Consider the following 10,698-nt stretch of genomic DNA (forward strand, 5'->3'; position numbering starts at 1 on the left):
CCTGAGCTGTGTGTGCAGTTTTATTTCTGGTGTTCGGTACTTTTCTTGATTGATTTGGGGGGGGGGTCGGTTCACATGTGAGAAATGAGTCCTTCCTCCAGAGGGGGAGAGGGGGAGATAAATGTCCTCGCCAGGTGTGTTCCTTCGTAGACGTTGTAGAGAGCGAAGGCCGAACCCAAAATGAGACAGTCTGATCTACGGAGGATTTTTGCTTTTGGCCAACAGCTGTGCCCGCTCCCTTTACTGTTGCGTCGTGAAGCGCGGCTCCTGTCGCCTAGCAACCTTGACAACAAGTCACTTTCCTTTCTCAAAAACTTGAGGTTTTGAAGGCCGATGGGTTTAACAGTTGTACCGTTAACTGTTGAACTGAGCTGAAACCCAACACTTACATTTCGCAGTGTAATCCTCAGGCTCTCTGTCAGCGTTGTTTGTTGTCATATTGTTTTCATTACCAGCGCGCAATGAATCTTGGGATATGTTGGGCCCGAAGGATCCACCTGTTGGATCCGACGTCCGGGAAAAGAAGGACTCGTTTGAAGGAGCCTCAGAAATGGGACGATCTGGTCTCGCCGCTGTGACGCAATCGGCCTTCAAAAGCAGCCTCTGATGGATGAAGACCCTGAATTGGGACACAGCCACTGAGTGAGGTGAGAGGGACAGGTGTATACAGGTGAGCTAAAAACAACTGGCAAATGACACAACTTTAAAAACCCTTAGTTCCCAGTTCCTGCAATTTGTGTCAACAATCGGAGTCATAACTCAGTCTGTCAGCGTGAGGCTGGTCGGATGTGCCATTGGAGACATTGGAGACGTTTTATGTTGGTAAAATGACCATAGATTTCATGGGCAACAGCTCTGTTGGGGAATCAACATGCCAGTCACTCAAAACATCTTTTTTGTTGGATTGTGTTGTGTGATAAAACTTTTCAGAGTGACCGGCACACCTGAGTAGTTATCACACTGTGTAATCAGCATCTTGATAGGCCACACCTGTCAGGTGGATTATCTTAGCGAAGGAGAAGTGCTCACTAACATGGATTTTAACACATTTGTGAACAAAATTTGAGAGAAAGAAGCTTTCAGTGTGCTGAGTAAAAGTTTTAGATCTTTAATTTTACCTTTTGCAAAATGGGAGCAAAAATAAAAGTGTTGCTTTTATATTTTTGTGTAGTTTTAATTTCCTAAACAGCTGAGCTCGACAGTTTTGATCAAACAAACAAGGAAATTGTTGGGGACTATTTTCAGCGGCAGATTCATTTGATTTAATTTGGTTATTTCATGGGATTTTTTAATAACAGAGAAAATTACAGAATATATCCATTATCATCCAGTGGTGATGAGCTCAGCTGTAAAGTAAAATTTGAGTAACAGATGCACAGATTCTAGAACTTTAAATGAAGTTGCTCTAAAATGGATCTACCTGCTGCTTCCATGTGGATTTTCACCTTCGTAATGATGTACGTAAGTTTATCCATAGATATTCAATGCTGATCAATGGTTGTGTGACGGCTGCATTCTCCTGCTTTGCCCCATTCAAACAAATCTCCTTCTAGAAACCAGCAACGACAGCGAATTAATGGATCAACGTGAAGCCCAAAGCATCACCTGCATGTCGTCACCTGGTTCCTAAAACAGCACCGTGCTTTGGCAACACAGTTGAAAAATCAACTGAAAGCAGCACCATGAATGGCCTCGGTGTTTCTGTCAGGAAAACATTTGTGTAGGCGGCGCCCCTCCCTGTGGAAACACGTCAAGCACATTACTGCATTACCCAGCAACTGCACCTGGCGCGCTCTGCAAACGGCACATCCTGAAGCCAGTCACAGCCGCAAACTGTGCTGACTTTTATTTTATATTTGCAACTGCAGTGGGATTTGTCAGAAGACGTCATGATGTATTCTGGATAAAGGGTGAACTCGGTGACGACTGTGTAAAGAGACAGAGGCAGAGTCATAGTTTATGTAGTGTTTTATTGTCCTTTTGTCTTTGGGTCCCTCAGGTTTCCTTGTCTGCTGCAGTTTTAACAAGGCTCCTGTTGAGCAAAGTCAGACGGACAACACAAAATAAAAGGCAACAGATTTGTCGTTTCGTTAAACCTTTAAAGGACATTTAGGGAAATATGCATATTTATTTTTTTTAGAATTGATGCCACTCTCATGTCTGTAGGCTACTCTGAGGCGATTAGCTTAGCATAAACACTTGAAAACATGGGTTAAGGCTATATCCAGAGTTTGAAAAAAATCCACCAATCAGCACCTCTGAAGCTCACAAATTAACACCTTATATCTCCTTTATTTAGTTCATACAAAAACCCCTTTAATAAGTCACTTGAGAGGTGGTGATAGACTTATTTGTTGCCGTTTGACAGAGCAACACTAGCGGTTTCCCCCTATTTCAATTCTTTATGCTAAGCTAAGCTAACTGGCTGGAGAGTCAGTCTTATATTTAACAGACAGATATGAGATTGGTGTCAATCTGCACCTCTAAATTTTACATTTATTAATATAGACATGTCACATCTTGTTTTTTGATCCATAAACAAACTGAATTGTAAAAACAAGTTATGTCTTATTGGTTGTTACAAGCTGTAACTATTCCTCAGCTGGGAAAGTCATTGCAACCCCCCCCCCACCCACCCACAAAAATGTCAAAATATTCTTTAAACAAACAGACACTTAACGTTGTTTGCAAGTTGTTTACATTGAATGAAAATAATACAGACTCCTCACGACTATGTTTACTCCACAGCCGCTGCTCTGTAAAAACCATGTTATTTCCCACATTGTCGATGGATAATTATTACAGAGAGTTATTTTAGTGAGTCTGTCCAGCAGTTCTTCAGTGATAAGTGGAGCAGGACTCCATGAGGTGGAGCCAAGTAAAGCTATAACCCAACACCAGGCCCAAGTGGATGACCTAAACCAGTGTGTGGGCCAGCTGGGACTGTGCACACGAATCAGTATACCCTTACATGGAAGAAGCCCTCAGTGCCTCCATGCAGGAATTATTGGTATTTTGAATGTATTGTGTTTCTGTCTCATTCAGCAGGCTGGTGCAGGTTGGCTGCAGGCCTGCCGCGTCTGATGGAGGAGCCCAGAGACAGGTCGGCCGGTTCAGAGCTGAGATAGCAATTGGGGAGCCAGTCGCTGCCAGGAAAACCATGCTCACTCAGGGCCTGGCTTAGTCCTATCCATGACCTCAGCACTCGCATGTATGTTACTCCGTCATTCGGTCACAAAGTGTTCTCTACGTAAAACTTCACATGTTCCTTTTCACCTGTTATCCAGGAGTGGGTTGGATCGTCAGTGTCTGCCCAGACTAAGCAAGAGCGGTGTTAGTGTTGTCACCTGATTTTATTGTGCAATTTTGATTTAGTTTCAGTCATCTGACAAAACTGTATTTAAAAAATGTAAAGACATTTAGTCTTGTTTTGGTCAGTGAGATGCATTTTTAATGTAATTTGAAAAATCTCACTGTTTGAATAGAGACGATCACTTATTTACTTACTAAAATAGTGTCCACTGTCTGGGTTTAGCTTGAAGCTAAAACATCAGATTATATTAACATTGTTTCATTGATCGATTGATAAACATGGTTGACAGTCGACTTAAGACCCTGCACTCATTCCTACTTGTACCCTATAAACACCAAATATAACCATGACCAATATCAACCCCTGATAATGTTACGTTAGCTAATATAATGTAATCTAACATTACATAAGTTAACATAACATTTATGTCAGCTAACGTAACATTATCAGGGTTCTCAAGTTGGTGTGCTGACCTGCCTGTTTTCATGGTTTGTTCCTTCTGTTTTTGTTGCTGCTTATTTTCAATTTTTCAGCGCAATTGCAGGTGCACATAGACCATTAATGTTTTTCTTTTTCTTCCTAAGACTTGACGTTAACTTTACGTTAGCTAATGTAACAGGTCAAACAGCTAAATCAACTTTTGAAAAAGTTTTGGGCAGGGAAGCTGTTTAACCAGGCAGGAGCTATGATTCCACCAGTGCACCAAAACATTAATTCAGTTAATTCAAGTTTTAAATCTTTGATGACAATTGTGATACCTTTTATCATATGTTTTAGCGTGAAAGCTAACTATTTATTCTGTTTAGTTTCCTGTGATGGTAAAAAAAAAAGAATATTCAAAGAATGTTTTTCGTCATGGTTTTTGTTGAGATAATTAACGCAGATCAAATGTCGTTTCTGAGCAAAACCAATGTTTAAACCCAAAATTTCCATAGACCGCGATAGCTAGAGCGCGCTAGCTGTCGCGACCTGCTATATAGCACCGCTAGCAAAGAGGGAAAAGTAGCACGGAGCAGGAAAGTCTGTGGAAATATTTGATTTCAACTTTGGTTGAAGGCAAAGGTTTCATCATTCTGGGATGGGGCTTCTGGATAACGAGTAAAATGATAAATGTTTGATTTTTCCCTCCAAAGTTTGTGACTGATTTGTGGTGTTGCGTTCGGAGTGGCGAGGTCGCTAACGGGGGGCTAGCCCTGACTCTGCTCATTCACTATAAGAAACTACAGTATTTGTATCAAAAATAGCGGTTTACCAAGGCGCTAGATAGATAAGAGTGTGTAGCTGTAGACTAAGAGCTGCTTTCTTGTGCTTTGCTTGTTGAAGCTAAGTCATGCTCTGAAGTTGAAGCCAAACAGAGATACAGCCACAAAGGTCTACGTCACTGTAAAACTGAGCTTGTAGAGTAACAACCCTCTACAACACTGTAAGGTTTTTTATCTACGCCAGGCATTTTCTGTTGCTGGATAGGGCGAACTACTGTTTGCCTCATTTTCTTTTCTAGGCATCTTCTATTTGTTCAGTGCAAAATTCATGTCGTCTTCTTTTTTTGTCTTTTTTTTTTTTGGACTGTGGATTTTTGTATTTTTACAACTGTTATATGTTTTATGTAAACCAAAGAGACTCTGATAGTTTGGCCAGAAAGACAAAAAATAATGTAAATATTTCTACAATATATCAAAAAATAGTCATTAACAGAAATACATTTCTAGATAGTCACATTCTACATACTTAGAAAACATAAACAATGCTAACACTCGGACGTTCCTTTTTCTTACTCATTTTAGTGATTAGACTGATGTTTGGTCCAACACATTTGTATAAAAACCTAAAATACTGTACGATATGATGAAGTACAAAGTACCAGTCATAGCACCTTGTTAAGAATGGACAGCAGAGAGTTTGGTTGTGCTAGGCTTGTATCCCTACCTGACGAGAATCAGAGGATTTAAGCGATTTTTTTTTTTCTTTTTCTTTTTGTCTGTTTTCAGCTGTTTCATGGCTTTGTCGTTGTTCCTGGTCTTGAACAAAGCAAGATAAGTGCCCAAAGTATCAGTCCAACCATTAGACATTTTTTGTGGTTAAACTGATCATCTCAGTCCGAACATGTTGCTCCTTATAACATGACATGCCTAGTCCATTCTTGAATGACAGTATGGTTGTAGCTGTGACACCCTCAAACCTTTTACCCCCCCCCCTCAACAACCCACCCACCCCTCTCAAAGGCATTGATTAAATAATATGAACCTTAAATATGTGTAAACTATCCCTTGTAGAGTATCAGGTCCCAGATTACAAAGCAACAACATGACTCCGTCTTAAGGTTTCCATGAAATAAAGCATCACAGTTTGAATGTGTTTGTTCATACCTCCAAAAATCTGTCTCTTTTTCACTCCACTAGTGTGTTCACCAGTGTGTGTGTGTATGTGTGTGTGCGTGTGTGTGTGTGTGTGTGTATGTGCATGCTTATGTGTGTACGTGTGTGTGTTTGCAGGTTTTTTGGATGTGTGTCTGCATTTCAGTTGTTGCCCTTGAAGCAGTACACTCCGTACAGCTTGTGCTTTTTGTCGGGGAAGCCGCTGAACCTCACGGCTGCTTCTGTGGGACTGCAGCGCCGGCGGGGGCGGGAGATGGGATAACGGACACTGCCGTCAGCCAACCAGCCGGCGTCGCAGCGGTCATAGCCCAGCAGCTTCCAGGCGGCATACATCTGGCCGACCTTGGCGATCTGAGCACCATCTTTTTGACACGCCCTGACTGCCTCGTCATAGGTCAACTTAGAGGGGTGGATCAGGTAATAGAACCGACCTGGAAGAATAGAAAAAGAGGAAGATAAAATCATGAACACAAGCCACATAGCCAGAGTTAATCAGTTGTTATATAATAGTTAATTAGAACATCAATGATCTCCATCTATTTGACAATATAGAAATCCTCCTGTATGCAGACGACACTGTCACATTCACTCATAACAGATGAGATTTACATTTATGTAAACGGGAATGTCCAAATGGAAATGGTTCATCCTCTGGGGAGCGTCAATGTGCTCAGTAAAGTTTATGGAATTGTTCCCATTAGATATTGCTTCTTTTTTTTCTTTCTTTTTGTTCTTTGTGATAAAGTGTAAATCTTGATTTGCCGATGGTGCCCCAGCAAAGGTAAAGGGCTAAAACTGGTCAACAGACATTAGAATTGAAAGTGGGGCTGTGGGTAAAAACTCAGGAAGTATCTAAAATTAACATTGTTTATCCTCTTGGAAGCATGAACAAGCTCAATAAATTTAATTAAACCTGCTCACTAGATTATTGACGTTAGGATTTATCCTCTGTGAAGCATGAATTTCTCAACACTATTGACATGCAGCTTTGTCTTTCAAAATAAAAGTGTAAAATGGTAAAATAATGTTTTCCTTGTGTTTCAGAGCGACTTTCATATTGCAGTTTGCCCTGAACTGTGCAGTTTATGAAATTCAAGTGAAATTGCGATGATGGTTGATTGCTTTGACTTGTAGTAATAATCTTGTCCTCCACCTTTGTAATGGGAGGTGAAGCAGAAGACATCATAGTGGTTCTTGTCCTTGTCTCTCAGGCCGTAGTTGCGAATGCCCGGCACCGTGTTCTTGCCTCCGCAGGGTTCTCTCGGGGTGGTGATGGGATACTGCACCGAGCCGTCGTTCAGCCAGCCAGCGTTGCACCAGTCCATGCCTCCTCGCCACGCGTCATACAGCTGGTCGAAGGACGCCACGATTGAATCCTGGTCGCGACAGGCCCGCTCGGCGTCGTAGAAATTGAGGTTGTAGCGGCCAAGGCGGGGGAAGTACGGGAAAACAATACCTACATGGAGAGGCGGGAAAAAAGAAGAATAAAGAAGAGAACGCGGTGTGATAGTTGACCTGCAGTTAGAAGACAAACCTGGGATCGACCCTGTGATTTAACCTAATGGCGTCTCGTGGTGTAATCACAGCTGTTGCCCTGTCAGTCTGGTGCCGGCGCGTTTGGCTTCAGGCAGTAATGGCTGATGTCTCTGGCCACTCTCAAGCATAATGAAGCTGCTCTGACAATGATGAACACTATGCTTACAGAACACACTCGCTCCTGACATTCCCCCAAGCAGTCTCTGCTCACGGAGCTAAATTTAGTCCGACTGCAGCCCGAACATTACAACGGCATTTTATTTTTAGGCCACATCCTCATTCTTTCCGGTCGTCGTTCACCCAAATATTTTACCTTCAAGGTCAAGAGACACCACCGCCGTTCCGTCTTCCAGCCCATCAATAACTTCACATTTATATTTCCCATAATCCTCCAGGGTGATTTCTGTGATGACCAGAGAGGCGTCCATGGGAGAGGAGCCTTGCAGGTGGACCCGTCCGTGGAAACTGCCGTAGCTCCTCTTGTGGTAATCCATGGCGACGAAAACATCCACCTAGAGCAAGATGGAGAGCGGTGAGTTCATGATGCAAACATGCTAATAACTTATATTTTCACACAACCCGCATCGGATTTAAAGATTGTAGAAACAGTCTAGAACATAACCCTCAGAAAATGGCAAAATAGTTCTTTAATTGTTGAGAGAGATCAGGTTTTGTCACATGTATGTACATTAGGTTTTTTGTAGGTATATAACACATGCTTTGAGTTCTTCCATCAGCAGTAGGTGGTTATTGTAGTTGTCAGTTGTGATAAGGTGTCGGTTGTTTGAGAGTCCCGGGGCAGTAAAGCCAGTGTTCAGTGTAAATCTGTGGAGGCTGGTTTGTTGGTGTTACATTTCCTGGTAGAAATAAGGAACATTGTTCCCACGGGGACCTAATTGTTGGTTTGCTATTTTTAAATTTAACAACTATCAATCAGTGGAGAAGCGAGAAAGTGCTCGCCTTGCTTGTCCTGCACATTAAAGCCCGGTCAGCAGGAACAAGCTTTCTAACAGGAAACACACTGAAGACCCAGTTATCAAAACACTGCTCCTTCACTGCAGAACGATCCACATGATGGAAACCAGTGTGGTCTTTTAATTTAATCACATATTGACGTTTGGAAAACATTTAACGACACAGATAACGATCTATAATTAATTAAGGTGAATAGATAGGAACCTCTTTCAGGTAGTCTGAGGTCAGCTTGGTCCATTTGATCCTCATCTTGCGGTTGGGCGCCAGTGATTGGTCCCTCTGGATCTTGCATGGTAACGTGGCGTTTCCTCCTCGCCGCGACACGACTTTCGATTGTTCCGACACCACCGAGAGGCGAGGGCCATTTTCTACAACACAGAGGATCAAGTTAGAAATCCAACGTACCGTCACTCCGTCTGAGTTCTGAGAGGAAATTCAGAACATGGTTCCAGAGTACGAACGTTTGAGGGGAGTAGTTCAGTATGTGGGAAATACTCTTATTTGCTTCCTTACCAGGTTAGCATGTTAGCATGGTTAGCATAAAGGTGGTCAAAAATAATAAATACCAATCATTAATCAGCACATAACTGTCCCTCATTCTGACAGAATCTATTTACTATTCCTTTAACATCCGGTGGTTTTCAGCACCGTTGTCTCTGGGATCATGGATCGGAGCTGCTCGGCTGCTCAAGGTGAAACTAATCGATGAACGTAATCTCCACGAGCAGTTAAGTAACGACCTGCTGCCTGACGACCCCACGACCCGCTGATAAACAGCTGTGGGTTTAACAATGAACCTGCAGTCACAGTTTACATCAGTGATTCTCCAGCTCAGATCAGCTGCTTCCTCTGTTTCACCACCACAGCGTCTCTCTGTCTGTCTCTCTGTCTCTCTGTCTCTCTCTGTCTCCTCTCTGTCTCTCCTCTGTCTCTCTGTCTCTCTCTGTCTCTCGGCTCTTGTTCTTCTCCTGTCTCTCTCTGTCTCTCTCTCTGTCTCTCATTCTCTGCCTTCTCTCTGTCTCTTCTGCCTGTCTCTCCCTGTCTCCAGCGTCTCTCTTGTCCTCCTCTCTCTGTGTCTCTCTCTCTCTCTCTCTCTCTCTCTCTCTGTCTCTCTCTGTCTCTCTCTGTCTCTCTGTCTCAGTGTCTCTCTCTCTCTCTGTCTCTCTCTGTCTCTCTCTGTCTCTCTGTCTCAGTGTCTCTCTCTCTCTCTGTCTCTCTCTGTCTCTCTGTCTCTCTCTGTCTCACTGTCTCTCTGTCTGTCTCTCTGTCTCTCTGTCTGCTGCTTCAGCAGGTGAGAGACAGAGAGTCTGTCAGGTCAAACTGCCAATAACACATTGATCCTGTGTTGTGTGGGTGGTCAGAGATTGTGTTTCTTCTCCTCATCATCATCATCATCATCACTGATGATGATCATTGATCTGATGTCCGACAGCTAGTTAGTCAGCTAACTAGTTTGTCTTTTAGTTAATAGGTTAATAGGTTAGTCAGATGGGTTTTAGTTGGTCATTAGCCTTATTTTCAGCTAGTTGTTTTTAGTTAGTTAGTGGTTGTTTTATGTTGGTATTTTTAGTCTTTCAGTAGTTTTTCTTTAGTTTATGTTATTTGTTTGTAATTCATTAGTTAGTTCAGTTTCTTAGTTTTTCTTTATGTTGTGATACGTGTCCTTTTTATATTTTATTATATATATACTGTATATTTCAAAATAATGAGTTGAATTCCTGTTTTTATGTTTTTATCAGGTCCCAGGAAAAACAATAGAAAACAAAACAGAGTGATTGACTGTTTGATGATGAATCTCAGTGCGATGAAACATATTCAGCGTTCAGTGTAAAACACCTACACAACACGATTCTCTGTAGTTTTATACCTGTTCAATTATCCTGAATGTTCAGTGCACATGTGACAACAAATGTAAAGTGTTCCTCTTACGTAGTTTTCATGTGCAGGTGATAATGAGACAGATAACTGTATCAGACGGAGCTAATAATCCCCCACAGAGCAGCCTTATCACCCAGCAGCAGCAGCAGAGCTCACTGATAAACCGAGGAAACAAATGACACTGCAGAGTGAGTGTCACCAACGAAACACAGGAGCGAGACGCCAGAGGACGTCTCTGTTGATTCTGACATTGTCCCGATCCCACAGTCCCACAGAGACGCCGCGAAGAGCCGCTCACCTGTGACATAGATGGTTCTGGAGTGCTCCAGCTCCGGGTACAGAGAGTCCAGGTCGTTGGTGGCCACGCTCAGTGAAATCAAAACACAGATCAGCACGGGAATCATCTTCACTCACCGAACCGGGGGTCTGATCACTGCAGAGACACACAGAGAGGGTGGTGGTGGTGGGGGGGGGGGGGTTACAGCAGAGTACGTACAGTAGTTCTGTTCAGAACAGTGTTTCTATCTGCAGTGCTGCTTCTCCCCCCGACGGCTCCGACCAGCCTGAGCACTGAGCCACAAACACACACCTCACATCAACACAAACTTGTCCAACACTCTT

At 42.8% G+C, this 10,698-nt stretch overlaps 1 protein-coding gene across 1 annotated transcript; it reads right to left on the bottom strand.

Annotated features, from left to right (window-relative positions):
- Positions 1–5,829: 5,829 nt before the first annotated feature.
- On the bottom strand, positions 5,830–10,481 carry LOC111224289 (hyaluronan and proteoglycan link protein 1-like). Its single transcript, XM_022748722.1, has 5 exons — positions 10,376–10,481; positions 8,404–8,567; positions 7,538–7,736; positions 6,842–7,144; positions 5,830–6,119 (listed from the first exon to the last, which is right to left on the bottom strand). The coding sequence occupies exons 1-5, from the start codon at positions 10,479–10,481 to the stop codon at positions 5,830–5,832; spliced, it is 1,062 nt and encodes a 353-aa protein (XP_022604443.1).
- Positions 10,482–10,698: the final 217 nt, after the last annotated feature.

The sequence above is a fragment of the Seriola dumerili genome, unplaced genomic scaffold, assembly GCF_002260705.1.
Source record: "Seriola dumerili isolate Sdu_G_001 unplaced genomic scaffold, Sdu_1.0 BDQW01000128.1, whole genome shotgun sequence".
NCBI lineage: Eukaryota > Metazoa > Chordata > Actinopteri > Carangiformes > Carangidae > Seriola > Seriola dumerili.